Source organism: Aspergillus viridinutans, assembly GCF_018404265.1.
Source record: "Aspergillus viridinutans IFM 47045 DNA, scaffold_7, whole genome shotgun sequence".
Classification (NCBI taxonomy): domain Eukaryota; kingdom Fungi; phylum Ascomycota; class Eurotiomycetes; order Eurotiales; family Aspergillaceae; genus Aspergillus; species Aspergillus viridinutans.
Window position 1 is genome coordinate 90,745 of NW_025091223.1, and position 27,840 is coordinate 118,584.

The 27,840-nt window shown below is 49.2% G+C and overlaps 12 protein-coding genes across 12 annotated transcripts; 8 read left to right on the plus strand and 4 right to left on the minus strand.

Annotated features, from left to right (window-relative positions):
• Window positions 1–2,127: 2,127 nt before the first annotated feature.
• bgt1 (1,3-beta-glucanosyltransferase Bgt1) lies at window positions 2,128–3,264 on the minus strand (the record flags this gene model as incomplete). Its single annotated transcript, XM_043271668.1, has 4 exons — window positions 2,128–2,366; window positions 2,439–2,599; window positions 2,676–2,933; window positions 3,005–3,264. 4 exons carry the CDS (start codon window positions 3,262–3,264, stop codon window positions 2,128–2,130), a joined length of 918 nt encoding a protein of 305 aa, XP_043127603.1.
• Window positions 3,265–4,325: 1,061 nt separating this feature from the next.
• Window positions 4,326–5,211, minus strand: Aspvir_008501 (uncharacterized protein; the record flags this gene model as incomplete). The annotated part of the gene is made up of 4 exons (XM_043271669.1): window positions 4,326–4,431; window positions 4,488–4,699; window positions 4,769–5,028; window positions 5,085–5,211. 4 exons carry the CDS (start codon window positions 5,209–5,211, stop codon window positions 4,326–4,328), a joined length of 705 nt encoding a protein of 234 aa, XP_043127604.1.
• An 826-nt stretch (window positions 5,212–6,037) lies between these two features.
• Aspvir_008502 (emp24/gp25L/p24 family protein) lies at window positions 6,038–6,867 on the plus strand (the record flags this gene model as incomplete). The annotated part of the gene is made up of 3 exons (XM_043271670.1): window positions 6,038–6,235; window positions 6,360–6,567; window positions 6,635–6,867. The coding sequence occupies 3 exons, from the start codon at window positions 6,038–6,040 to the stop codon at window positions 6,865–6,867; spliced, it is 639 nt and encodes a 212-aa protein (XP_043127605.1).
• Window positions 6,868–8,007: 1,140 nt separating this feature from the next.
• Aspvir_008503 (DUF3237 domain-containing protein) lies at window positions 8,008–8,881 on the minus strand (the record flags this gene model as incomplete). Its single annotated transcript, XM_043271671.1, has 7 exons — window positions 8,008–8,130; window positions 8,184–8,306; window positions 8,366–8,381; window positions 8,453–8,592; window positions 8,659–8,693; window positions 8,748–8,775; window positions 8,840–8,881. The coding sequence occupies 7 exons, from the start codon at window positions 8,879–8,881 to the stop codon at window positions 8,008–8,010; spliced, it is 507 nt and encodes a 168-aa protein (XP_043127606.1).
• A 1,126-nt stretch (window positions 8,882–10,007) lies between these two features.
• Window positions 10,008–12,128, plus strand: Aspvir_008504 (endopolyphosphatase; the record flags this gene model as incomplete). Its single annotated transcript, XM_043271672.1, has 1 exon — window positions 10,008–12,128. The coding sequence occupies one exon, from the start codon at window positions 10,008–10,010 to the stop codon at window positions 12,126–12,128; it is 2,121 nt and encodes a 706-aa protein (XP_043127607.1).
• Window positions 12,129–14,583: 2,455 nt separating this feature from the next.
• Window positions 14,584–15,729, plus strand: erg27 (the record flags this gene model as incomplete). The annotated part of the gene is made up of 1 exon (XM_043271673.1): window positions 14,584–15,729. The coding sequence occupies one exon, from the start codon at window positions 14,584–14,586 to the stop codon at window positions 15,727–15,729; it is 1,146 nt and encodes a 381-aa protein (XP_043127608.1).
• A 1,260-nt stretch (window positions 15,730–16,989) lies between these two features.
• On the plus strand, window positions 16,990–18,008 carry Aspvir_008506 (uncharacterized protein; the record flags this gene model as incomplete). The annotated part of the gene is made up of 2 exons (XM_043271674.1): window positions 16,990–17,140; window positions 17,200–18,008. The coding sequence occupies 2 exons, from the start codon at window positions 16,990–16,992 to the stop codon at window positions 18,006–18,008; spliced, it is 960 nt and encodes a 319-aa protein (XP_043127609.1).
• A 1,017-nt stretch (window positions 18,009–19,025) lies between these two features.
• On the plus strand, window positions 19,026–21,478 carry Aspvir_008507 (transcription factor domain-containing protein; the record flags this gene model as incomplete). The annotated part of the gene is made up of 3 exons (XM_043271675.1): window positions 19,026–19,110; window positions 19,161–19,245; window positions 19,312–21,478. 3 exons carry the CDS (start codon window positions 19,026–19,028, stop codon window positions 21,476–21,478), a joined length of 2,337 nt encoding a protein of 778 aa, XP_043127610.1.
• Window positions 21,479–22,045: 567 nt separating this feature from the next.
• Window positions 22,046–23,094, plus strand: Aspvir_008508 (HpcH/HpaI aldolase family protein; the record flags this gene model as incomplete). The annotated part of the gene is made up of 5 exons (XM_043271676.1): window positions 22,046–22,211; window positions 22,270–22,362; window positions 22,423–22,652; window positions 22,709–22,930; window positions 22,993–23,094. 5 exons carry the CDS (start codon window positions 22,046–22,048, stop codon window positions 23,092–23,094), a joined length of 813 nt encoding a protein of 270 aa, XP_043127611.1.
• A 90-nt stretch (window positions 23,095–23,184) lies between these two features.
• On the minus strand, window positions 23,185–23,490 carry Aspvir_008509 (glutaredoxin family protein; the record flags this gene model as incomplete). The annotated part of the gene is made up of 1 exon (XM_043271677.1): window positions 23,185–23,490. The coding sequence occupies one exon, from the start codon at window positions 23,488–23,490 to the stop codon at window positions 23,185–23,187; it is 306 nt and encodes a 101-aa protein (XP_043127612.1).
• A 279-nt stretch (window positions 23,491–23,769) lies between these two features.
• Window positions 23,770–24,855, plus strand: Aspvir_008510 (cysteine and histidine-rich domain-containing protein; the record flags this gene model as incomplete). Its single annotated transcript, XM_043271678.1, has 3 exons — window positions 23,770–23,875; window positions 23,967–24,480; window positions 24,543–24,855. 3 exons carry the CDS (start codon window positions 23,770–23,772, stop codon window positions 24,853–24,855), a joined length of 933 nt encoding a protein of 310 aa, XP_043127613.1.
• Window positions 24,856–26,308: 1,453 nt separating this feature from the next.
• On the plus strand, window positions 26,309–27,817 carry Aspvir_008511 (putative ethanolamine kinase; the record flags this gene model as incomplete). Its single annotated transcript, XM_043271679.1, has 5 exons — window positions 26,309–26,491; window positions 26,561–26,672; window positions 26,743–27,203; window positions 27,250–27,599; window positions 27,646–27,817. 5 exons carry the CDS (start codon window positions 26,309–26,311, stop codon window positions 27,815–27,817), a joined length of 1,278 nt encoding a protein of 425 aa, XP_043127614.1.
• Between the last annotated feature and the right edge of the window lie 23 nt (window positions 27,818–27,840).

Consider the following 27,840-nt stretch of genomic DNA (forward strand, 5'->3'; position numbering starts at 1 on the left):
TTAAATACTAACTATTAGGTATCTTATTATCTATATCTATTATATAAGCATAATTATAATGATTAGTTTAATTTAATTAATTAGATGAATTCTTCCTATTAGGCTTCTTATCTAGATTTAATTCCTAGTAGTCAGGCTTCTTATAGCCTGTTTTACTATAATAATAATACTTCTAGTTCTTCCTAGTTTCCCAGGGAACCTTGCTATTGGAATCTTTCTAGTTATTTAAATTAGAATTAGACTAATTTAATTAATTTAATTAGTTTAATTTATCCTTAGAATTACTACCCTTCTAAGCCAGCTTCTTCCCTTTCTATACTTTTATAATATTTATAGATAATATATTAAACTTTATATATATCTCCTCCTAAATAAGAATCTATATAATACTATTAAATATAGTGGTTCTCTTATTATAGTAACTATTAAGGTAAGATATAAGGAATATCTCCTATATCTTACTAAGATTATAGAGTAAGAATTAAATCTTAATAGATTTAGGAAGCTACTTACCTTCCTTAAGGCTATAATTAAATTTATTAAGTACTTAGGATAGTTTTAATATATAATCTTAGACTCTATTATAGCTATTATATATTATATTAATAGCTATTTATAGCCCCTTAAAGAACTATACATCTACTATTATATTATATTTATTATTAAGATAGTCCTAAATAACTTTAGATAATTCTAAATTAATTACTTTATATCTAATAGTATAAGATAAGATAGAATATATAGCTTTATAAGCCTTATTATCTATCTCCTTCTAATCTTAAATAATCTTTTTAATTCTCTCCTACTACTTAATAAGCTTAATTTTATCTAATAATCTAGTTTAATAGCCTGCTTCTAGCAGCTCTAGCTTTTTATAAGTTCTATTTATAGTCTACTAAATACCCTAGCTATACAGGTATATTTTTATAGCTTTAAACTATATTTAATAGGAATCTATATCTATAAGTAATAGTAACTTATAGAGATCTACTTAAGGTATCTTAAAGAAAGGTTTTAATAAAAGAATAAGGTTTTAGATATATCCCTTAAGGGAATAAGATTTTAGATATATCTAAGGGTAACTACCAGGCTTCTATACCTATAAGGATTCTTAAATATAAGAATCTTTTACAGGGCCCTATTAATAAAGGTAATAAAAGGATAGTTTCTGTCTTAGGCAGAATATCTAGCCTAGATGAATATTTTAGGTAGAATATCTACTAAAAGAGGCTTTTAAAAGTAAAAAGTAGTAAAATAGCTTAAGGAAAGAACTTAGGAATAATTCCCCAGAGCTCTCTAAGAGGCTCTAGGCTCATAACCTATAGAATAAGTAGAGAGAGGTTTAGAATATGAAGATATTTTATTTTTTTTTATTATATATATAAATCTATGTTTACTATTATACAGTGGAAGGAGCTATCTACTGAGTGAGATCATATGATTAGATCTCCACCATACTGAGTATGGCCACACGATCCATCAATGTATATATTGCCAGTAATGTGCAAAGGTATCATGATATTATCCCTAACCTGTAGCTTAGATTACTAAATAAAGCTATTCTAGTTAATATTAGCCTTCTTTATTTTACTTTAAGCTATTAGAACTAAATAAAACTACAGGTAGTCTGATTAAGATATATTAATATAATATTAGAGTCTCTAAATATATTAAGGAATAATATCTTAAGAAGGAAGAGGAAAGCCTCTTATATTTTTTTTCCCTTATCCTTAATACTCTGCTTCTCTATCTTATAATTATGGTGTATGCACCAGGCTCATCTCATAAGAAATATATAAACTATGCTAGGATAAACTAAGTAAGGTTAACTAGTTCTCATAAAGCAGCAATTCATAGCATGGAAAGGCCACAGTTTCTAGCACAAAAGCCATGCATAACTGTGTCCTTTCCATCATCACCCAGACTTACTCCGTACAGTGGGACTGAAATTGGCTCTAAGCCTACCAACTGAATTATACTTCGAGAACGCAGTAACTTCACTTCTTAACTCAAAAGACAATAACTGTTCAGATCTCTAGAAGATGTTATATCCGGCTGGTATATCATACAAAGAATAAAATCCACCTGGGATCCCTCACCATCCTTATCGCCCTAGAAAATATGATCCTAGTGCTTGGGGCAGGTCAAATCGAACTTGGCCTTACGGTCCGAGGTAAAAGCACCCCAGTGCTTTTCGTCCTGCATCTCACCGCTGTCGCCCTTGGTGTCGGGCTTCCAGGACTCGTCAAAGGCCTCAAAGTAGAAGACATCAACACCCCATGCGAGAATGCCACAAACGGCCGACTTGTAGTAATCAGCAGCATTCTCAGTGCTGGCGACGGCCGGTCCGTAGTTGGATCCACCAGCTGTTAAGGCGTCAGATTCAATATCCACATGAACCCATATAATTCAAGAAATGCAAGAAATGCAACACTTACTTGTGGGCCATCCGGTCTCACCGTTGCCGAAGCGAATCTTGTCTGCATTAGAGCCGGCAACTTGCTCAATGTGGCCCAGAGCCTGAGCCATGTCATCAAAGTATGTGTTGGTGGCATTGCTCAGCTCCTGGCCCTGCCAGTAGGCGAAGCCGTTGGCCAAGCTATGTAAAAATCAGCCAAGTTCTTGAGACAGAGAAAAACGGCATGCGGGAACTTGGGACGCAAAATGAAGCTTACAAGTAAGTGACACCACCCTGAATGATGGGATCGGCCGTACCATCAGCGAATTTGTTCCAGCTGTCCACCATTCCGACGGTAACCTTGGGGAACTCCTTCTGGACCTGCTGGATTCTGGCGAGCAGAGCCTGAGGGGTGAGACTCTTTCTGTAGAGGACTTCAGAGCCGACGGTGATGGCGTCAATAACATCCTCGTTTCCAGGGACAGATGCTTTCAAGGCGTCGAAGTCCTCGGTGAAAGACTGATCGTAATCGGGCCTACCAGACGGGGAAATGTTAGCAACCTAGCCGCTTGACGTAAAGAGGATGTAATGTGGCGTGGTTCATACCAGACACCCAGGACGACTTTGAAGTTCTTCGCCTTAGCTGCAGGGATGATATTCTTCGCGGTGTCGCAGTCACTCGCGGAGTAGATGCGCACAAGAGTGGTCACTTCTTTCAACGTATCGAAATCGGTCTCATAGTCCGACTGGACTTTGCATTTGCCGTCTGCGTTTTTGTTGCCGAGGGCGAAACCCAAAGTTCCATTCTTAGAGGCGACAGCGGTACCGGCCGCAAGAGCGAGAGGGAGCAAGGTGCTGACACGCATTTTGGATGTATGTGCTGTTCAAAGGTGAAGAGGGAACGAAAGTGATGAGTCTAATTGATGTTATAAACACAAAACTGCTTCAATTTAAGCACGGGAATAGACGAAATCAATACCAGATAAAAAATAGCGACAGGAGTAAGGAGAGATCGGAAGGAGGGACAGTTAATGCAATAAATAATGGAATCAAAGACTGGCAACCGATCCTGTACGTCAGTCGATGAGAAGAGAATGTGGAGTAGTTGGAACTTGGAACGATCGAGAGAATGGTAATTCAACGGATAAAGGTCGCCTCCTGAAGGAACTGGAAGAGAATGAACGAACGAATGTTTGGTTTTGGCTCTCTTTGGCTCGGGGGCGCGGAGGAGAATTCGCCATCACCCAGTAAGGTAAGGCATCGATCAGCACCCCCAGGCAACGCACCTAGGTTCCCGTCTCAGGGCCAGCGTCCCCTAAGGTATGGAACAATCCAACTGTGCCACAGTCTGGTCGCCCAATCCGAGATCTTAGTTTGGTTGAGTGACCCACGCGCGGTACCTGGTTTAACGATATTGGGGCAAAACGCTTCGGCGATCCCTTATCACCCTTGACTGCTTCTGCCTTCCGGGCTCATTGGGTGAAACCTCCACAGGGGTCTCTGGTTCCCCAAGTGGTTTAGTGGGTGAGAGTGGCCTGGACCCTGTCTCTCACACAGTCTTACTCAAGGAAAATCCTCTACGAAGTCATAGTTTGGACCAGACCTACAAATATGACAAACGGCGTACAAGCATTTCTGCAACTCAGTTCTAAACTTCTTTTCCGAAAATTATCCACAACATAATCACTGCCACCTACTGTTTCTGCCGCGGCTTGGATAAGGCCCTCGAAAAGAAACCGGCTCCACGTGACACCTTACGTGACACCTTACGTGATCCAAGCCAGCTAATAATATACCGGCAGAGGGAGAGTCAATGATGTCACACACTTTGAACAACGCGCATACATTATTGAAGGAACCCTGGATGTCCGATTGATGGAAGAACCAGAAACAAACAACCAGCCAAGTCCCCGACAATGACTTGTCCTCACTTTTGAAGTTGCCATCCCACCGAGTGTACCGGTCTGGCCTTGGGTCTTATCCGATCCTGGTTGCCATCGGAGCGAGAACTTTCCATCCGATGGACGTTGGAACTGCACAAACTTAGACACTTCGCCTCTCTACCACCACCCTCCACCCGCAAGCTTACCCTTGGTAGTTCTCGAGAACTGACTTTGCCTGTTCAGGGGTGATTTTACGACCGGTCATGCCATTGAATCTTGTACTGATGGCCTGCCACTGGTCCCTTTTCCATTGAGCAGCAATTTCACGAAGTAGCGTCACATCCTCCAGGGTGCAGACCTGGTCGATGTCCTGGTGACGGAGGTCATCGTACTCTCCTTCGTATTCAATCTCTTCGAACTGCAGCACAGTCTGTCAGCTGTCTTGCCAATCATGGAAACAGTTGAGTGAGATCTTTGGGAGTCCTACTTCGCCATCTGTGACCAGATGGTCTGGGCTAGTTAATTCACTATCATGCGGCAGATTGCTCGCATACCAGAAAGTTCTGCGGTCCGCTTCTCTAATACTCTGAAGACTGTCTCCGCGAATCCGATTCAACTGGTCTTTCAGTTCTTCAATGAAGCAGTCGCTCAATGCGTTGGGAAAATGTTTCCTCGGAACCCCACGAGTTTCAAGCTGATGAAGTACCCTACCATCGTCTCTATTCCATTTTGACGCATCGTTGTTGCCTTTGTGCGATCAGCCCATCATTTTCTCACCGTTTAGATCCTCGAACTGTGTTTACCCGACGCGCTCCTCATAATATCCGTCCATAAAGCTTCAGTCTCGGTTTCAGTGTGCCAAAGGCTCGTGTTGTGCTTTGCAGCAACCCTAGCTCGCTGCAAAACATCAGACTCTTTGTAATTTAGCATCGTTTGATGGGTATTGCTGCTACCCTATGCGCATCAGTAGCCAGCAGGTCTTTGCACAGCGTCCTAGGTCTGAAGATGGAGGTCAGAGGAACCCGATAACGAATGCCGTCGACGACATAGACCGGCATCTCATTAGTTCTCAATTTTGCTCAGAATTAAAAGAAGCTGTAGCAAATATAATACCTAGCAGCATCAACACCTGATATTTACAGGAACACATGAGTGTATGGACGTTTTGTTGGTCTCGAGAATTGGCATACTATGTGCATTTTCTAAAAGGCAAGCACTGGTCAAAGCCGGGAGGAAGGCATGAGCAAATTCTGCCTTCAGAAGGAGCTTGGCCGTTGGTCCTTGTCTGCTGTGTACAAGGAGGTAAGTCCTTCATTTGTAGCAAGAAAGTTAATAGCTCCTTCATGGCTCAAGGAGACGTCCTCCTGGATCCAAACAATGCTCGATATATACAATCTGGATGGTCATCTTCCGGAGGGAAGGGAACAGTCAGCGTGCATCACGTTCTTGATGGTAGGAAAAGGCTGATCTGAATGGCAAGCTTTCAGTTGACTTGGACTGCGAATCAAAATCTTTCCATTAGATAGACCATTGAATGAGCTAGGTGCGGTCCGCGGAGCCATCCATCTACGAGTACTGAGGCGGTTTGCTTAGAGGTGGTCCGAGCGTCTCGAATTTCCAACTCCGACACAGAGAGAGAACACCTTGCGCGTCGGAGATCATCGAGCAGGCCGAGCATCACCACTTCCCTTCCAACCTCCTCTCCACGACCACATTAGAGCTTCGTCTTCTGCATGCAAGCGAAGTCATACACAAAATGCGATTCTCCACAACAACCCTTCTGATCTCCGCCCTTGGGTGGATCACAGCCGTGGCTGGACACAACATCCAGCTCAAGGCGCACTCGAGAGAATGCTTCCACGAGACATTGCACAAGGAAGATAAGATGACCGTTACCTTCCAGGTCGGTGACAGGGAATTTGGTGGCAGCGGGAACCTTGAGATTGATTTCTGGGTAGGTCCCCTGAAACTCAAGCTTTTGCTGGATCACTTATTTTGATTGTCGGATCGGTCACGAGGCAATCGGTTGATGGACGGGATTTATAAGTTACTAATCCGATTTTTCTGCTGGTTTACAGGTTGAGGACCCCCTAAAGAACCGCCAGTACTTCAGACAAGCCATCTCATCGGAGGACTACTCGTTCACCGCGCACACCGACGGAAAGTTCGTGTACTGCTTCAGCAACGAGGGTTGGACTTCGAACTCGAAGGAAGTGGCCTTCAACGTTCACGGAATCGTCTACGTGCCGGAACATGAATTGGCCCAAGATCCCCTGGAGGCGGAAGGTATGAGCATTGCGTATGGACGTTGGACATGGGCTGTGCGGTGGCAGCTAACGGCTTCTTTGTGCAGTGCGTAAACTCTCGGAGGCTCTGGCTCAGGTGAAGGATGAACAGTCGTACATTGTCGTTAGAGAGCGGGTGCATCGAAACACCGCGGAGAGCACAAACGCCCGAGTGAAGTGGTGGAGCATTTTCCAGCTTGCCGTGCTCATTGGTGAGGGTATCTTCCAGGTCTGGTGGCTGAAGAGATTCTTCGAGGTGGGTGTGACGATACCAAAACGGGCTTATCGACAGTTGGGCTGACATCAAATGTTCTAGGTTAAGCGTGTTGTCTGATTATATCCACAGACGAAGTATTGGATTTATATCGTGGGTGATGATTGGTGTCTTCGATTGCATTTACGGTCTGAGAGTTTGACCTTTTAGCATCCCTGCAATAAGACTAGTTCTTTTGAATGAGCGTGATGAAAATATCCTGTTTGCCTGAATAATATCTACACCAATATTATCTCCGGCATCTCTGTTCGTATAAACTAGAGGTCAAAAGTACCTACCTGATTAGCCGACCACGGCATGCAGGGTTATCAGCCCTGCATCCACCAGCAGGGACCCAAACATCCAGAACATTGAGCTCCCAAGCCCAATACAGCAACTGATCACATTCTGAATCTAGGGAGAGCTAGAGTCTTACGTACAACATCGTCCCTCATCCAGGGTACCCTAAATCTCCAATGGCCTCCATTCTAGCCCTCCATCCAAGCATAGAACCAAACGCAACCGGTAATGAAAGCGAAAACGAAACCGTACGGCGTTTCAGCGACGATCCCCTTTTCGATATATGCTGGGGGCGACAAGCGTGCGGGGCGTGTCTGAAAGGCGATGCCCCTTGTAGCTGGTGCCCAGTGGTACGTATCAGCTCGCCGCATCCGATTGGCGCAAGCAGACGCGAAACGCGACAAATGCTAACCGGCATAGACGTCAACGTGCGTCCCGAACCGATCGCGTGTGCCTATATTAGCACCCTTCGGCTCGTCGACTATCTGTCCTCTTGGTTCAGAAGAGAGATGGGAGCTGCGGGCCTTGCCGTTCGGGTGCCATGTTAGCACGATTACTTTTTTGACGGCTTGCGTGGCGGTGCTTGGGACGTTGGCGCTTGTTGGATTGGGGGTTTTGCTTGGGCGGCTCTGGGATTGTGGAAAGGGGGCTTGGGGGTGTGGAGGGGGTCGGTTTACGGGGTGTGTCCGACAGAAGCTACGGCGTTGGTGGACTCGTCGTAGGAGGTCTGGGTTTGGAGATGTAGAAGAGGATGATTACCAACATCATCAGGCTGAGGCCGAACCTTTACTGCGTTGAGTGATGCGGCGTTTAAACGGAAATCTTGCCCGAGAGGTCGATCTTCGAGCTAGGTATATTCGAATATATAACCCTTTGACCAAAGTCGCTCTAACCCTTGACAACCTGGCTGACCTTGTATTCGACAACAATGGGCTTACCCTTCTCGACTCTGAATCGGCCCTGCCCGACGAACACTCTGTTCTCGAACTCCTTGTAGCGCTCATCACCGGTCTGCAGTTCTGTGAGCATGCAGAGAGGTAAATATACCCGCGATGAGGTCTCACCTCGAAGGTAAAGTGAGTAAAGGAGTTTCCAAACGGCGTCGCGCCGTCCTCTGCGGTGCCAGAGAAAACAGCCGCTTCCGCGGGCCCCATCGTAACGACGCCGGTGTAGTTCATGTAGAGTAACTGTTAGTTGAACCGTCAGCTTGTAACCCTCAGTCTTCGCTAATGATATCGTGACGCACAGCATCATCCTTGGTCCTGCGCATGTCCAGTTAGCATCATTCTCCGCTCTCGTGCTCTCAGTCCCAGAATCCCCGATGACGACTAACTTGATGACTCCGTGAGCATTCAAGCGCAAGTGCTTGTTGTCTGGGTCCGCATGGATGTAATCGTTGCCGGTACCGACGAACTCGGCATCGAGGGCAAGGGAGTAACCGGGATCACTCTTTACAGTGCCACCGGTCATAGGCTTTGATCAATGTAATGTCTGTTAGCGACGAATGCTGTCAATGATTCAGCTTGGTGGCGAGCTTACCACGACCTGCAGGCTGTTGGAACGAGAGGCACTGCCTTGAACGAGGTTAGAAAAGTACTGACAGTATTTCCTTTCGATTGGAAGCTTACCAACGGCAAACCCAGGGTCAATTGTGACCTATACCGAGCATAGTGGTTAGCCGTCGAGAACAGCGCCATGCTAATTATCGCTTGTTACTCGCCTGAACTGTGAAGGCAGGCTGGAGAGAAGGAAACTCAGCCATGGCGATACAGTGTGGCCGAAATAGATAGGATGTTGCAAACAAGATAGAGGTCAAGGAAAGACAGTGCTCTTCTCAAGTTGACATGCACAAACAGAACGTAGGATAACTGAGGGGATGCTCAGTCTACCATTTCTAATCAACTACAACCACAAGGTGCCCCGCACTCCCGATAAGGAAATAATTGCAGATCCGATTCTCGGCCATCCCTACGTAACTCCATAGCTTGTGTAGCTTAACCGGCCCACGACGTAGCTTAGCCAGTTTGGCAGGATGGCTCAAATTGTTGGCTTTGATTGCAGACGAGAACTGGCACATCAGAGGCGAGGTCGACTCTAAAGTACTGTAGCAATTGCAATGTTTCTGGTACCTCGTATGGCTCTACATGCATAACCCATACTGTGACGATTACTCTATAAATATGCTTAAGCGGATTTACCGCAACCCTCGGAGAAGACGCAGTGAAAATAGTATCCAGAACCGTGAGACGAATAGAGTGATCATCCGCTTTCTAAGGATATCGACGTGCGACCTCTAGTTTGCGCGGACTGTAGTCAGATGGATACCTTACTCATCAAGAATGCCACTGCAACTCGCAAGGTCCTTTTCAACCCTTTCGCTGACCAAACAGTCCCTGGCAGTAGCCCACGTGGGGACGCCAATAGGCAGAGACTAAAGTGTCCTTACAATCACGAGATAATGCGTCTCAGAGGTCGCGTGTCATGGCGGGGGCGTAGATCTACCAAAAAGAAAATCACCCTTGTCTTATTATTGAGGAGGTTATCCTCGCCTTCAAAAGACTCACATTGTCAATGTCTCAATATAAGCAGACTGCTTTACGACGAAAGGCTGAGGAAGAAGTGAAACCAACGAAAACAGTGGAATGGAAACCTTTCCCGATTGGATGATTAGCTGTTGGTGCCACTGGGACTGATCGGCTGCAATTGTTCATCATCAGTGACGTTGGTGGACGGGTACGTGGGCTACATTGATTTCCTACTCTTTCCACTAATCTTGAGAGCCTGCATGATCAATGTTTCGAGTTCTTTCTGACAGGTGATTAAAAATCGATCCCCGCGTCGTCGGGACGTCTTCCCCAGCACAGGGCGGAAAAAAAAGTACCAATCCAATGGTCCCCTATCTTTTTCTGCAGGGTATCCTGGTTGCCAGTGTGACGGCCTTGCCCGTTTCGGAGCAACAACCTCTCGGGCCTGCAGTGCCAGAATCGAACAGTCAACCCGATGGAGGAATTCAGCTGGAAAAGTCGCGAGTGCTTCATGGGCGTTTTCTCCATATAACAGGTGAGATACATTCAATTGGCTTAAGACTACGGGGTGTCCGAGGTGGAAGTTCGAAAACTCCGAATGAAAATACTGATTTTGTGTCTCTTTGTTCAGACCTGCACCCTGACCCTCATTACAAAACCGGAAGTTCTAGCGACGACGGCGCCCCGTGCCATCGAGGAAACGGTTCGGCAGGATACTTTGGAGCTGAAGGGTCGGACTGCGACTCGCCGTTCTCGCTGGTCAACGAAACTTTCAGCTGGATAGAGAAGAATCTGAAGGGCAATATCGACTTTGTCCTGTGGACTGGAGACTCTGCCCGTCATGACAACGATGCGAAGATTCCTCGAACAGAGGATGAGGTTGTTCGGTTGAATGAGATGCTGGCGGACAAGTTCGTCGATGCATTCGGAGACAAGCGACTCCCTAACGGCCTCTCTATCCCCATCGTTCCTACAATTGGGAACAACGACATCATGCCACACAATATATTCAGAGGCGGCCCAAATCGATGGACGAAAAGGTTCGAAAAGATCTGGAGCAAGTTTATACCAGAGCATGAGCTCCATACATTCGTGGAGGGCGGCTGGTTCACGAGCGAGGTCATCCCAAACAAACTGACGGCCATCAGCCTGAATACGATGTACTTTTTCGACTCCAATTCTGCCGTCGACGGGTGTGCAGCCAAATCTCAACCGGGATACGAGCATATGGAATGGCTACGGGTGCAGCTTAAATTGCTACGCGAACGCGGAATGAAAGCCATCCTTATCGGACATGTACCTCCAGCCCGAACAGACAGCAAACGGAATTGGGACGAGTCGTGCTGGCAGAAATATGCTCTGTGGGTGCATCAATATCGGGACGTGATTGTCGGCAGTGTCTACGGTCATATGAACATCGACCATTTCATCCTCCAAGACCACCACAAAGTCAACATTGTCGATGCCGACCCGAATGAGTCACCTTCGGAAGCTTCGAAAGATGCTACCGGCGACATTTCCATTCGGTCTCGGTCAGGGTACCTTAGCGATCTCAGGCATGACTGGTCCAAGTTGCCGTCACCCCCGCCAGATTTTCCGATGGACAACGGTACGGTTGACGACTGGTTCGGAGAGGGAGCGTCATTCGGAGACGACGATGATATCCGGTTCAGGAAATCCAAGAAAAAAAGGCGACAGTTTCTGAAAAAGATCGGCGGACCTTGGGCTGAGCGATACAGCGTATCGCTGGTGTCACCCAGTCTAGTTCCAAATTATTTCCCTACTTTGCGCATTGTCGAGTATAACATAACCGGACTCGAAAATGTAAAGGCTTGGGGCGAAACTCCTGTTGCTGCTGATACCCTACCTTCGTTGACGGACGAAGCCAAGGAACGTCGGTCATATTCTGAGTCAATCGAAGACCCAGATATGGATGAGTTGAAGAAAGGAAAGAAGAAGAAGGACAAGAAAAAGGAGAAGAAGAAGAAGAAGCCGTCCTTCAAAGTTCCAGAACCTCCTTCCCCCACCGCCCCGCCAGGGCCTGCATATTCGAATCAGCCATTGACATGGCTTGGTTATACTCAATACTTTGCGAATCTTACGAAGATCAATAATGAATATTCTGAACGATATGGTCTCTCGCCTGACAGTGTGGTCAACGAGACGAGAGGCAAAGATCTCTTTACTTTTGAAGTCGAATACGACACTACGAAGGATGACATTTACAAGTTGGAAGATCTCACTGTGCGCAGTTACTTCAAATTGGCCAGTCGAGTCGCACAGAAAGCCACCGCAAAGGACCAGATATCGGAAACGGGAGCTACCGATGACCTGCATGCTGCTATTGAGAACGATGGTGACGAGTCAGGAGATATGAAGGACGCAAAGGGCAAGAAGATCAGAAATCGAGTATGGAAAACATTTCTGAAACGGGCATTTGTGGGATACTACAGGAGCGATGAGATTGATATTGATGGGACGTAGCTGATGGCTACGTATTCGCATGAGGGTTGTATAATAGTCCACGATCATATCCTTCTTTGACTATTGGAGTTACTGGGGTTCGAATGAGCTTGTCGGCGTCACTCTGGGTATACGACTTGAGGGTATATTAGTAGAGGGCGACTTGGATTGAAGGCACTTCTTAATCTGAATCATAAAGCATTTATTATCACCAATTCCCATATTCCGCTATCCAGATCTGACATCATACTGGCGGTGAAGATGGAAACTGCGCGGGATACTCCGTAGAGGGGTATTCGTCGTGACCGATAGCGACGATGTCACTTCATACTGTGAGTTAAACAAAATTAGACACAAAGCAAAGATCTGAAAGTCATAAATTCTAATGAGAGTACGTAAATTTGATGGCTGTACGGAGTACTCAAGTAGATGGCACCTGTCAGGCGCAACATAGACAATGCAGCGGTCAGTAAAGCGGTATATATCTGCCGGATACTGATGGACAATAAGACTGGTGTCGTGAGATGTCAGACCTTCCAAGCCATCAATAATGATGAAAGCATCACTTTCCTCGATGTTCGGATCATCTATTGGCATGATTATCATCCTGTCGTATCTACGAAAGACGACGGGATATTATGCATCAGCCGCATATTTTCATTGATAGTATCTGAGTCTAATGCTTCGATGCCACGCTGGCAAGCGCCTTGCCAGCTGTCACGTCGTTGGAAGTCGGTCTACCCATGACAATGCCATCATACCCGTGCTACCAAGAAGCGCGGGGGCTGAGACTCCAGCACCACACCGTAGAGTCTTAGGCCGCATTTTTAGTACCAGAAGCCGGCTTTCCAAGCGAGACAGAATTAGGCGGAAACTTCAAGTTCATCAACCCTCGGCCATCTTCATCGTTGAATTTCAACCAGAGAGGATGCTTTGGTCATTCTCAAAACCCAAAGAGACGGGAGGCTTGGTGGCAGCGAGATCCACCGGGTTTGTCGCAGTGTCCCTATCATATCATCCCGCTGGAATTAGAAGCTGCAAGTCAAGGAAAATCAGCAGTCGGGCTCTGACACGTATCGAGCTAATGGACACGCCGCCCCTCTTGCCGCATGGCTAGCAACTAGCAAGCCTAAGATTTTGCAACTTTGGGCTTTGCAGTCGCTGCCATTATTGCCAACAGCCACTGTAAAAATCATAGTTGCCACCTTTTGCACCATGTTGCTCATCCGCTTCACTGGTCGCGAAGTCAAGTGGTGATCATGACGGGATACTGATTCTACCATTTCTTTCCTCTCTAAGCTCCAGTCGTCGTCGGAGAATAAAAGCAATTTGGTGACGGACTGGATCCATGTTCGGACCGCGACGTGAATTTCTTTTCCGGCGAGGAGATTGCTACTATTCATGCCACTTTAATTAGCACTACTTCGTCACAGTGGGCTGCTGTCGCTCGCTGCTGTCCAGGCGTCCAGGTGCATTGCAGACGCGAAGCCTCTTTCCCTTGCTTCATTCTCTCTATAGTACTTCAATCCCAAGTGCTTGTATTGATTCAGAAGCCGGATATACTCCTCGACCCTAAGGACGAAACTTACGCACTGATCCTTGGTATCGGGTTACGAGAAATCAACCCGAGCACTTGATATCTTCGAGTTCGATTGATTGTCAGCAATTGACTGGCAAAAGTATAGGTCAACGGACTGACCACGTCCAAAGACGCGCGCGATGCATCGGAACGCCCTTCAGTTCTGCGACCACGAGCTCATTACCCTTCACCTCGCTGCTCTCGACCGCTGCTCTGTTCGTGCCTTGCTTTGTTAGCTCAGTTTACTGCGACGACTCTTACTCTTCCGTGGCATCGAATCTCGATCCATTACGCCTTGCGGAGGAGGGTGAACATTCGACGAAACAGTTCATCGCCCTGCTTTAATAAAATCCTCGAGTTTGACTTATTGCTGATCCTCAGTGGTTTTGTATAACAGAAGCTTGCGTCTAATATTCTTGTGGGAGGCTCTATTGTCCTTTGCATGTCATTGACTCGTTGTCCGGCCGGGAATCGCAAAGCGCAAACAGGTCGATTCCATCAATCTGCATAACACTGGTCATTTTTTTCTGCCTAATCCGGAGTAACCCGCATGAGACAGGGCACAAACGCAGACCACTGAACTCAATTGAAGGAATAGCATACGAAAAGTGCTTTGAATCTGTATTCTAAGCGCTAGCATCAGCCAAGCCAAAACGCTCGGAATTGGCGCTTGTTCCAGGTTGTTGAAGGGAACGGCGTTTGACTGATCCATTCTCTGTTTGCGCGCGCTTCCAAGGTAAGCTCTCCCAACTCAATGCTGCCCATCTTTCTGTGCTTTTACCATGAACGAAAGCCCAAATGCAACTGTGTCTCAATATTCAATGACCAAGTTATTTGGTCCTCACCGACTTTGAATATTGCCAAAATACTATCGGATTCTCAGTCCCCAAGCTCGCAATGGATATGGCTGACTCCTACGAGGACTTTTTACTGATAGATTCAGAGTTTGTGGCACTGTGGATGGCTTCTTCCGAAGTTGACCAGAAGGCTCTGGGCAACTTCGCTGCCATCACAAGCCTCGAGAATCCTTTTTTGTCCGCTATGTTATACAGAGTCTTGGGCTTGTCGGTAATGCTGTCCAAGAAACTCCTTCGTGCACGAAGATTGCGGCGTCTGGATCCCACCCGGGAGACAAAGTCGCTTCAACTGTATCACCACATCATCTGGCTTTCCCGGGAGGGTCTATTGATTTTGGAGGAATTCGTCCTTCCCATGGTCGAGCCCTACGTGGAGTTGAAAATCCTCGCATACAAACTCAGAGCCTCTTTTTATCATATCTTTGTTCTCTTCCACAACGAGCCGCCAGTCAATTCTCCCGGTCTTATGAGCCTTCGAAGTCACTCTTCAGCGACTAACAATGCTGCTGAAGCAGAGTCGTCCCCCAAGGACCAGGGGTCAAGGTTCTCATTTATTTCTAAACCAGAAGTGATCCCCCTTCCTCAGGATGCGGCCTCGAATCGAAAGGACGCTGCGAGACGAAAGGTCACGCAAGCTCCTCCTGGCTTAGCCCCGGTACAGCCTCCCAAACCTGCTTCATCATTCCTTCTTCCCTCTATGGATTATACCCCAACTGCAACGGCATGCTTCAACCATGCCGCTCTCCTTGCTGAACGGTTTCTGCCCGGATCGCATCCCCTACGCCTGTCGATCAAGCTCGAATATGCTGCCTACCTTTACGATTGTCTTCACGACCCGAATGCTTGTCGACGATTGGCGAAGCAAACTATAGCAGATGTCTACAATGCGCAGGAAGGCATGGACGATGAGAGCTTTGAGGACGCCGCCGAGATAGTTCGGATCCTGGGAAAGATGGTAAAGCGCGCCGGCAAGCATAGCAGCACTGGACCTAGCAGCACGTCGGCTGGAACGCCAAGAGGGGATATTTCGATGAGTGAGGGCAGCCTGACCCCGAAGGTACGAAAATCCGTGTCACAGGCGACAACAATGACTTCAGTCTCGCCAGCTCCGGCAAATAAGTCCCCGGTCAAGAGCGATACGCCCTCTACTGCAGTTCCAAATCCCAGTATGATGAATCCTATTTGACCTTGGCGCCTTGACCAAACGATACGGCGAATTCTACTTGCGGACGCCACAGTGAGTTCGCTCGGATGGTTCATGATGATTCTGTGTTTTCGGCTACGGAACCATGGGGTGAGTTCTGTTGCACTTCAAGGTGCGCTGGCCCTTGTGTCTCTTTTTTCAGCGGGTTTTCCGTTCTCGCCCATCTTTCTTTGACCCGGCGGGCCTGTCGATGTTTATATAATTGGTTATATCATGTTTTTCCACCGCCGATTGTACTTATAGTGATTGGATCGGAATGATTATGTCTATGTACATTTTGATACCGTTAAGCCTGAATGGCTGCTTTCAACAATTTGTCTATCTAGATTTCAACAAATTAGAGTAAGCTCCCATGGATCCACGGTGGTAAACGTTGTCAGGCACCTGAGATGTATGACGGTGACATCCGTTGGTGCCTGAGGCAACCGCTAGACCTGCCCAGCCGCAAAAATTCTCCTCCCCGTGCAGAGGGAGTCTAAACGAGTCAAGTTTCCCCCAAAAGACGGCAGAACGTGTGCACCAAAAATAAAAATACCCTTCCGCTCCTGCATGCACGTCTTTGTGGCTTTGAACTCTTAAACTACTTCTCAAGCGTTGATTGACCGACTGACACCAACACACTTGTCTTGTGATCCAACCAGGGGTCTTCGCTTGAGCCACGCGTCCTCATCGACTTGGCAACCACCAACCCTCCGTTTAACCTCCCTTTACGTTGCAACGAGTCGTCCTTTACGTCATCCATACAGTGAAATTCCTTGCCGTTCCAGTCGCATTGGGCGAGGGTTGCAACAGTAGACAGCTAATCAGATAGGCTGTCTAATTTCTACAGAGTACTCTATTATTTTATGCTTCGCTCTCCCCGCCGTCGTGCATTGACCTCAGTGCTTTCGTTGCCGGGGCTTGGATACGCAGACACAGACATCTATCTCCCTCTCCCACACCACCTTAGCAAACACCGCCCGTTCCGCCGATCAGCCAACACCAACGAACCAACATAGTAACGGAGCAAGAGAGTGTGAGACAAACAGATCTACAATTCCACAAGGCTGCGATTGCGCATTCATGCATAGCCCGCTCGCAACTTTGAATTACAATTAGACCACCCCTCTTCTCGCACCTCTTTTTTGGCGATGAATTTGCTTGTCCCGGAAATCTTATCAGCCAAGCAAAAGAATCTCAACAACCGAGAGGACTCGCCCTCATTAGTGCTGGCTCGTGTGCAACGTTCATGAGTTGTCTAAGATGCGGTCGGGGATTCAGAAACCCGGTGCAATCCCGTTCTTCGCGCTCATCTTCTTCTCGATACTCAGCCTGGTGCCGTCTCTAGCTAAAGAGTGGGGTTTCTACAATCTGCACATCGGATATCTAGCTTATAGTCGCTATGAGGATTGGCGTATGTGACTTGATTCTCTATGCTTCTTGTGTGAACCTGCTGACAGCCTGGGAATACAGATCTCCCCCGAGTAAAAGATGGCGCGATCGAAGTCCGACCGAGGGCAAGCTCGAACGGGGCTCTGTGCAAGTCATGGCTCGCCGGGGGCTCCTTTCAATCCTGTCCCGACCGCAAAGGACGTCCGCGACGTAGTGCATTGGATGCGCCATCTCTCAGCGCATTCGAGGCGGCCTCTGGCTTCGACAGCGATCCCATAACGCAAACGGCGACGCGGTCGTCGAGTCTCACAAGAGGCGTGCACGCTTTCAAAACATTCTTCATCAAACAACTGGACGACTACCAGATCTTGCAACCATTCTCACCTGGGAGCGCGCCGTCCGTGCCGACGGCCACTTCTCGTCCCGTTCCACCTTCAGTTAATTTGTCCGTTGCGCCAGTCCCCTTCATCGGCGAGGAAATCCAACACTGGTATCGTATCACCAATCAGACAACATCAGCCACGAAGCACATTCTGGAAAGTTCTCGGATACGATTCCTCTCGGGTTGCCACAACGCATGGCAGCAGGCCTGTCTTGTGGCTACGGGTTTCCTGAAAATCTTGCCTTCGACGTTAGCTACTCAGCCTCTTTCCTCCAATTCCTCAGACTCGGGATTTCCGCTGCAAGTACCTGGCCAGGAGCCAGTGCGGAAGTCAATCCCGCAACCCCTTCCTACGGATGCACTCGCTGCGCCAACAAAACCGATCACCCAAGCTGTGCCGGCTGCGGGTCAGTCCGAGGTAGCAGCGGTAGACGACAGCCCTAAGAAAATGCGCGGTAGCTGTATGGCTATTGTGATTGGCCTGGTTGTCGGGGTAATGTGGTTCTAGCGGGCTTTTATTCTCTAGACTCGCCACGTGGACCTCGACTCAGTCGTCTGGTTTGGCAGGCTCCTATATTCGCCATGTTCATGTTTGATGTTTATATACAAAGCCCCTGGCAAGGTCTTGTTCTTTGCTTATAATCTGTCGAATGTCAGCCCTGCTCCTCCGTTGATCGTCAATGGGGCTGGTTTTTGCTTCTCTGCAGTGATATTGACGCGACGCCTCGTCTCTGATACGATTGTACATGCTTTGCTACGAAGTTCGTCTGGCTTGATACGGGGACTCTGGCTTAGTCCTCTTGGGTTCTGACGCTGATGAGGAATACTCGAGAATTGGCAGTGTACATTAGAGTACCATATACAATACAATAATGTCTGTTAATGCAACAAGGTGCTTACTCGTAGGAACGCCTGAAGATTGTTGTTAATGAGATCAGCGCAATGTGGTCTTGGTATAATAGACTAGTGATACTGCGGAAAGTTGACACCTCAATTCCAGTTGACGACGCACGGACCAACATCCTTCGATCCGCCTCCGCGATTGGGATTCATCATGGTTGATGCGTTGGAATGCTCGTGGATCTATCAAATCTGGAGATGAAATCCTTTCATTCCGTATTGACCGTTCTATCAATTTTTTTCTCTTTTCTACATGTGCGTCAGTTTGGGAAATTGGACGATTGGTTTGATCGACTTTGGAATCAGTGAGCAAGGGATATCCGCCAAGGTCGGAAAGGCGGCGTGTGTCTCGGTCTCTTGCCTATCCAGATGATTTGGACCACGATTGATGACAGGTAAGTTGGTATTGATTCTTGGAATATAGTGGATGGGAGACAGATTGTTTGTAGCGCTTTCATCCAATGTTCTGGATGGCAAACGCGATGCGATGTTGCAATGTTGACGTGATCAAGTGTTGTTGACATTACAAGCTAACAGTCACAAAGGATCAATTGCATGAGATTGGACGGTCACTATCATTTGCTTTTTGCTAGACCGGAGACGAGGGAGTAGACTGATTCCGAAAATGTCGACCAAGAAGCCAAGAGACCGGACCAGCCCTTGCTGCGTCTGCAGGTTGAAAAGGCGAGGATGCGATCGGCAACGACCAGGTATTAACTCATTCAAACCCTTCCTTTGCGATAGAAGCTGACAGATACAGTATGTGGACAATGCCGTGAGCTAGGCCTGTCGGATGAATGCTCCTACCGACCGGAGGACATGCCTCCTCCGCATGGTTCATCACGGTATGCACGCCTTCGCTCAATGCATGTCCATGACCCACAGGCACAGGACCTAACAGGCAGAAGCAGGTCGCTACTTCCGCAGCAACTGAAGCGGCTGAGGTCACTGCCCTCCCAGTCACTATCTGCGCCTTTGGTGGTCATCCGGTCCGCTGCACCGCCCAGCTCTACCTGGAATGGGAGGGAGTCGTCGCCAAGGCGCACGCTGCAGAGTTCACGAGAGGCTGGGTCCAGGCTGCGGTATACCCTCGACCTCTTTTCGCATCGGCGAACGCAGTCTGGATCTGCCATGTACCCTGCCCGAGGTAATTTGCAAGCGCGCGGGCAGATTGATTTCGACGAGGATTCTGTTGGTGAGTCCGAGGAAAAGAGCGATGCGATTGAGGTTTTGTCGAGTCAATCGGATGAGTCGTTTCATACTGCCACGCGATCACCGGTGCCTGAGCTTATTTGGGATGAGAGTCGCGGTGCTCAGGGATCGCATTTTGCGAGGATACGACAGGCCCAGGAGAGACGGACGGGGAGTGTCAAGCGGGAAGAGGAACAGCCGATTGAGGATCGTCTGCCAAGATTACAACACTCGAATCTTGCCGGTAGGACGTTTATCTCGGCTTTGGACGAAGTAGACGAGATGATGGATTCTCCCGTTGATTTGTCCAAGGAGGATGCAGATCGACTGGTGAACGTCTACTTGAATCTGGATTATGTGTCGCTGCCGATCTTGGATATACAGGACTTTCGCGCAGCGTATGAAGCAGCTAGTGTTGCTGGAGACTCTACCACGCCGGACGCATTTTATGCCATTCTGAACACGATCTTTGCCCTCGCGTGTCTCAGTGTAGACGACATGGGCGACGAAAGGGCGAGATACTTCTTCAAAGAGGGCCAGAGGCTGGCCAACCTGTTCGATCAATACAAATCTATTGATCTTCTTCGATTATACCTCCTACAGATTCAATATCTCAACGCCATAGGTGATCTACATACGGCTTGGGCTATGATCGGATCTACAATACGACTCGCGCAGTCACTGCGTCTGCCTTTCGACGCCAAGCAACACGGGCACAGCAGAAAAGGCCGAGAGACTTGCCGGAGGCTCTGGCATGGCGCGATGATAATGGAACGGATTCTTGCGCTGCGGCTCGGCATCGCGCCCCAAACACCCGATCCGCTGCGGGTTCCTCTGCCCACGCACTTGGATACCGACTATGTTGATGTGATTTCGAGGGCACAGTCGAGCGCACCGTCGAACTCGCAAGGTGAGCGTGCATCGATAATCGAGTTCTTCACCGCCTGCGCAAGGCTGTACAGGCTTGTCGAGGAGGTAATGGCGTGGGAGGAAGAAGCAAGGATTCGGCCTCACGGCTGTGCCATGAAGAAATTACTGTCGCTGGATTTTACGCGGTTCTTGAAAGCGGATAGCCTCTTACATGATTGGAATCTGTCACTGCCCTCGTCTCTGCGGAGCAGTGGGGTGCATGGCACAGATGAACACTCCATCGTCGTCCGACAGCGGAATATTCTCCGGGCTCGATACTTGTATATTCGGCTTCGGCTGAACCGGCCGTTGGTTACTCTAGGGCTAGCGCTGACCACCGCGTGCAAGTGCAAGTCGGATGGGCAGCCTCACATTGTGGAAAGAAGGCTCGCCCCAGACTCCCCCATCGCGCTGAGCCTAGTCCATGGGGCTTCTATCAAGTGCGTCCGAGCTGCGCTTGAATTGACGGAGCTCATTCGCGTGCATGAGGCTGGATTGCTTCGACTTGATACACCATACGACGCAAGCCACTGTCTCATCCCACCCTACTGGGAGTCTGTGGACTATCTTTACGTCTGCGGTACAGTCTTCCTTGCTAGCTTCAACCACCAATGTCCTTTCTTCGGAGATATGACCGACGAAGAAGACGAGCAATGTAGAGTCCTCTGGCCCTGCATCATAGACCTTCTCGATCGCTACCAGGGATATCGTCGCCGCGGCCGAACGAACAATGTAGCCCAGGCGTGCAGTCGTACACTGAGCGAGCTTGCGAAAGCCGTCGAAGGCACAGATGGTACGGGTTGGATGGTCGATTCGGCGGTATTAGGGCAAGACGCGCGAGCAAGGTTCTTTCAGCGGACCGAGATGGAGTCGCCGATCCGACACAGACGAATATCAGGCGCGAGTCAGACGATTTTTGGGGCCGTCCCTGAGTTCCCGGTGTGGATGGATAGTTTACCAGTTGACCTGGTGGGATGATTTCTTGGCCTGAGCTATGCGATACCCATATGTGTATGATAAGACGGAATTGTCAGTAAACCCCAGAATCTATAAACTGAACATGATATTGAAGCTGTCTGGTGAACGGCATTCCTCACGGCCTCGGTAGTGATAGTATCGCGATACTCGGAGTCGTTCCGATGCTGAGTATCGTATCGTCAACATCTTTCAGCTCCCTTCAGTTACAGTCCACGCGCACTTCGTCTTGATTCTATGACTCATGCTTCAAATCCAAGCTACGATTAATATCAATCTAAAGAGTCTTAGAATCTACAGCATAGCACACAAACCCTCCCAGAGCAGATGCATGTCCGAGTCCGACCCTGGCATTCCCCCACGCCCCCAACATCGGCCCATAGACCGACCCCGCAAGTCAATTCAGTGTCGTAATCGGGACAATTCCCAGCGAGACCGCGGGGTGACAGTGCCCCTGTCAACCCCTCTCTCAGAATTCTTGTGCTATTTTTCACTTTTACCTTCCGTTTTATTTCCTTCCCTCTTCTCAATCATTTTCGGTTCATACAGAGGTACCAGAATAAAATCACAATGCAGGCAATGCAAGCAGCAAATCGACTCCAGCGGGCTCTCCGCACCGAGCGCGGACTGTCCTTTGGCGCGTGGCAGATGCTTCCTGGGGCGAACCATGCGCGGTTCATGGCTAGGACGGGGTATGATTGGATCTGTGTGGATACGGAGCATGGGAATATCGCTGGTAAGTACGGAGGATGCTGGGCTACGATTACAGTGATGGGTATGGCTGACAGTCGCAGATTGGCAGATGCATGAGGCTGTGGCTGCTATTGCTGCTACAGGGGTGAGTCCCATTGTGCGGATTGCTGCGAATGAGGGGTGGATGGTGAAGCGTGAGTTTATCTTTGATCCAGGGGTGACAGGATACATGGAGAAAAGCTAACGGTGGATAGGGGCCTTGGATGCGGGCGCGCATGGAATTGTCGTTCCTCTTCTGTATACCGCTGATGATGCGCGGAGGTTGGTGGAGTCTGCCAAGTTCCCGCCTGTTGGCCGGAGAGGCTTTGGCAGTCCCTTTGCCATGGGCTCCATTGGGGGTGTTTCGTCGGTGGACTACCTCCAGGGGGCCAACGATGCGCTGCTCACCATTGTGCAGATTGAGACTAAGGAGGCACTTGAGAATGTGAGTTGATCGGGAGTGGCTGCAGAAGTGATGACGATCTAATTGAGTTGATATAGGTAGAGGAAATTGCGAAGGTTCCCGGCATCGATGTCCTGTTCATCGGACCTTGGGATCTGGGCAACAACATCGGCCGTCCTGTCATGGGCGCATTCCATGAAGACCTCGAGGCTGCGATTGAGCGGATCCGCAAGGCTGCGGTCGATAATGGAAAAAGGGCCGGTATCTACTGCGTGGGTGGTGCGGCTGCAAAGAAGTACGCCGACCAGGGTTTCCACATGGTATGTAGCAGTCTCTCCCCTTTCCTGGTTGCCTCCCAGGTCGCTGATAAGCTTTGATGCAGATCTCCGTCGTCGCCGATGCTGTCGCTTTGCCCACGTTCCTTGCGGATGCCCTTGAAACTGCCAAGGGGAGCAAGACGGATGCCGCCGTTCCCACCTACTAGATCTAGCCATCCAATCCCCCACATGTATATTGTTTTGCAATTAGAGTGACGAATGCTATGATTGTCGTACATCTAACGAGGCTTCTGCCTCTATGACTTTTCGGCCTCCTCGACCAGATTCTCGACTTCCTGCTCGGTGAACCGGTGGAAAAGCTTCTTCGGGTCGGAGAGTTGATCTTTGACGGCAGGTTGAACATGCAGAACCGGAACATCGAATTCGTAGACGTCCTTCCAGGACTTATTCTCGGGGGCCATAATGTCCAATTCGGAGTAATCAAAGGGCCTCCGCTTGTGTAGCTGGGTCACGGCGTGCTTGGCGGTGTCACATAGCCCGCAACCGGCGCGGGTGAAGAGGGTGACGCGAGCTTTTGAGAAGAGGGCTCTCGTGGGGAACATGTTGCGTACCCTGGACCAGAAGGGATAATTCAATGAAGCTCGCTGTTGATGGTTAAGGTAGTGTCGGAGAAACAACGCGGTGGTCCCCCGTGGAACCTTCGAGCTTTAAAGGCTAAACCCGATCGGGACACAGCGAATGGAAACGGAGAAGCATCGCAGCAAGGTTCTGTATCATTCTATAGCATACTTGCGTGTTTTGATGCTCAGTTCTCTTGAAGGCGATTGATCTTCCTGTATATTTGTCCCAACTTCACCTATTGCAGAAACAGACCCGACAGCATGGCGTCCAAGTGTGTTCACAAAGGGTGCGGTAAAGAATTCACCGATCCGGAGGAGGATTGCTTGTACCATCCTGGTCCTCCCGTTTTCCACGAAGGTCAAAAGGGTAAGGAAGGCAAGGACCTTGGAGGTGCAAAGACAAATCGCACATCTCCGGAATTGCAAACGAAGACCTCTATCTGACAAGTGATCTGCAGGTTGGAAATGTTGCAAACCCCGCGTTCTGACATTTGAGGAATTCCTGACCATCCCACCATGCACCACCGGCAAGCACTCAACGGTGGACGACACACCCGCCGAGCCAGAGAAGGAGTCGAATGCTTCAGCCATCCTTGAGCAGCAAGCCGCTGCGCCCGCTCCCCCGCGGCCTGCGGTCTCGCCCGCCATTGCCCCTCCCTCGAACGCCGCTACGCCCGTTGTCGAAGACACAGAGGACGATGACCCCTCGCTGGAGATCCCGGCCAATGCCACCTGCCGTCGGCGAGGATGTAACAAAGGCTACGATCCGTCTATTTCGCGCGACGAAGAGAAGTGCGTCTATCACCCTGGCCAGCCAATCTTCCATGAGGGCAGCAAGGGCTGGTCATGCTGCAAGAGGCGGGTGCTGGAGTTTGACGAGTTCATGAAGATCCAGGGGTGCAAGGAGAAGACGAGACATCTCTTTGTTGGGAAAGGGAAGCCCGCTGGCGAGGAAAAGGTCGAGACGGTCAGGTATGCATCTTCTACGGACCAACGGATCATGGGAGACCAAGCTGACGGTTGCTGTCTTGCAGGAATGACTTCTACCAGACCCCGTCGACGGTCACTGTCTCACTATATCTCAAGAAGATTGACAAGGACAACGCCAAAGTCACCTTCTCCTCCACATCGGTCGAGTTCGATCTGCCTACGACGGACAACAAGCGGTATAAGGATACGTACCCTCTGTTTGCGCCGATTGTCCCAGAACAGTCTTCTTTCAAGGTCTTGGGAACAAAGCTGGAGCTCAAGCTGGTCAAGGTTGATGGGACAAGCTGGCCAGTGCTACGGAGCGACGACAAATGGACGGGAGAAAGAATTCAGATTGGACAGGCCGGCAGAGCTTGAGTGCCGGCAGGCTCGAGTATATGAAATTTTCACTTCGGTTATACTTCCACGGCATTAAGCTTATGAGATCAATGATAATGTTCATCGGCTTATACAACTACAGAATTGGCTCGAGATATGGAGTTATGATCGAAGTAAGCTTTCATTCTGATAAATTCTGCATAGCAAGACCGCAGTCAAGTACTTGTACACACATCAATGCACAAGTGTACTCAAAAAGAAAGGATGTCACGCCCCCTCCACAGCGTAAGCGCATGGGGCTTTAATCTTTCGAAAAAAAGCCCTCGCTCAGCCATGTATTGTGTAGGGAAAAAGGAAGACGCACGTAGAGTAAATCCACGCTGTTCTCCAGAGCCGGGAACGGAAGGAAACCCATAGAGAAAAAAATTCCCGCAAGAATAACCTTCAGCGAGCAGTACTTTGACTGAGCTCCGGGTTTGAAATTTACATGGTCATGTAAACCTCTACTGATGATGAGGAAAGAAAAGAAAAAGAAAGGGAAGAAGCGTCGCTGAAGAAGTCCTTTTGTAGGTGATCTGACAGATTGCGCTAGCGGGTTTCGGGACTAGTCGAATGCCAATATGGGTCTTACTTAGGGTTAGGGTACTTATGGCACATGATGGGCCAGCTCGGTGAAGCATCACGTGATTTACGCCACTGGGAGAGTCACATGGTTGAGAATCACATGCAAACGTTGAGCTTGGGAACAAAAAGGGACTAGCGTCTACGCCTCTGTAATTATGGTGCCTAGTTCCCTTTTCGACGTCAAGCGCGGTAGGAGAGTAAGTCTTTGTAACAGTGGATGAGTGGCGAATGATATCAAGTAACACTTCAGTAGTAATTTCATAGTGGCTTCGATCAAGTCCAGTTGTCGTCATGCGTAGCGGCGTGTGATCGAGGAAAGCCGGACTTTAGCCTAGATACCTTAGGGACAAGGCCGCCCTTAGTGCCTTGGATTCTTGGAGGGGCTACTGGCGCTCTTCCAATCAAGGTCAAGAGGGCACGAGACCAACGTTTCCCTCTTTTGTCCCTTTCTCCCCTTCCCCTGATCGATTTTATTTTGTATTCTTTTCAAGCTGCACCTTTCTACCCTTACTGGATTTACTCGTGTTGAACTGGAGCATCAATTGCCGGTCAATTCATGCTTCTGACTTCTTCGGTGTAGATAATCATCCTCTTGGCGCAAGATTACTGATTGTTACAGGGTGCAAAGGGGCCGTAACTAAGTGTACAGGTTCGTACCACAAGTCGCATAACTTTCTCTCAGGCCACATGAGAGTCACTCCCCTTGCATTATCCGATACAATGTCATATGGAGACTTGATGCCCCAAAAATATCTTTGTGCGACAAGTGTTGACTGTTTGTTTTCGCAGGACCAGGACTCTCAGGCTTCACTCCTTGTTCGCTCGTCGCTGCTTAGACCACAAGACTTGATTCACATACAGCATTAAGATGGGATCAACGGGTGATATGAAGGACGAGGCCCTTCCGCCTCTAAGATTCATCCCTCTGTCATACAACCATGCCGATTCCCAGGCCTCTGCGCTCAGGCTTGTTCTGACGCTGAACCCGCAGTGGGAGGGTCCGGACAACAATATCGAGTTCGTGCGTTTCACGGACGGCATCACGAATACTGTGTGTTTCTTCTAGAGGATCGTAATCAAGCGGGAGCAGAGCTGTGAACTAATCTCGGGTTTTTTCTAGCTTCTCAAAATCATTAATCGGAAACCTGGCTCGACCGAGGAACGAATAGACAACGAAGCAGTACTGATGAGAGCGTACGGTAACCACACAGAGATCCTCATAGACCGCGAAAGTATGATATGTCCGGGGACCCTTTTCTCTTGCCGAACGCGACTTGCTGAGTAGATATGCTCTATCTATAGGAGAAACCACATCCCATGCGCTTCTGGCCAGCCGTGGCTTGGCTCCTCCCCTTCTGGCTCGTTTCCAGAACGGACTCCTCTACCGGTTCATCCGAGGCCGTCCAGCAACCCATATGGACCTGGTGAAGCCTCCGCTCTGGCGGGGCGTTGCCCGAAGGCTTGGACAATGGCATGCGGTGCTGCCTACCGGTGGACACAGCGCGTCCAGTTCATCTGCCAAGGAGCTCCCCGTATCCCACCAAGTAGATGTCGACGATCAAAACCAACCCAAGCAAGAAGATGCTTTGGACACCATCAAGCCCCGAGTGCCCGGTCCCAACATGTGGACTGTTCTGCAGAAATGGATCCTTGCTCTTCCCACCTCGACCGAGGAGCAGCGTGCCCGGAGACGTGCCTTGCAGAAGGAGTTGGAACGGGTGGTGCGTGAGCTGGATGATGGACGGGGTCTTGGTGACGACGGAGTATGTAGCCTCTTTTCTCTGGCACGACACCTACTGACATTGACAGCTGGTCTTTGCCCACTGTGACCTCCTCTGTGCCAACGTCATCGTCGTGCCGCAGGGTCCTACCGCTGCCGCAACCTCGGACAAAGAAGCGGTAACTGTGCAGTTCATCGATTATGAATACGCGACCCCCTCTCCGGCTGCTTTCGACATTGCCAACCACTTTGCCGAATGGGGCGGATACGACTGCGACTACAGCATGATGCCCACGCGGTCCGTTCGCCGACAATTCCTGACCGAGTATGTCAGAAGCTACGGTCAATACCGGGGGATTCCCGAAACGGCCCAGCAGGAAATTGTCGACCGATTATATGAGGATGTCGATCGATTCCGTGGTATTCCCGGACTATACTGGTTGGTACCTTCTCACTGGCACTTGAACCTGAACTGACAAGTATAGGGGCGTGTGGGCACTCATCCAAGCCCAGATCTCGCAGATCGACTTTGACTATGCTTCGTACGCGGAGACCCGGCTGGGTGAATACTATGCCTGGCGGCGAGAAGTGGATGGCTCGCGGGCTCAGGCGGGTGAAGAGATGCCCCTTCGGGAACATCGCTGGGCTGAGCCTTAGTTAGCTTCCATCGCACTACCCAG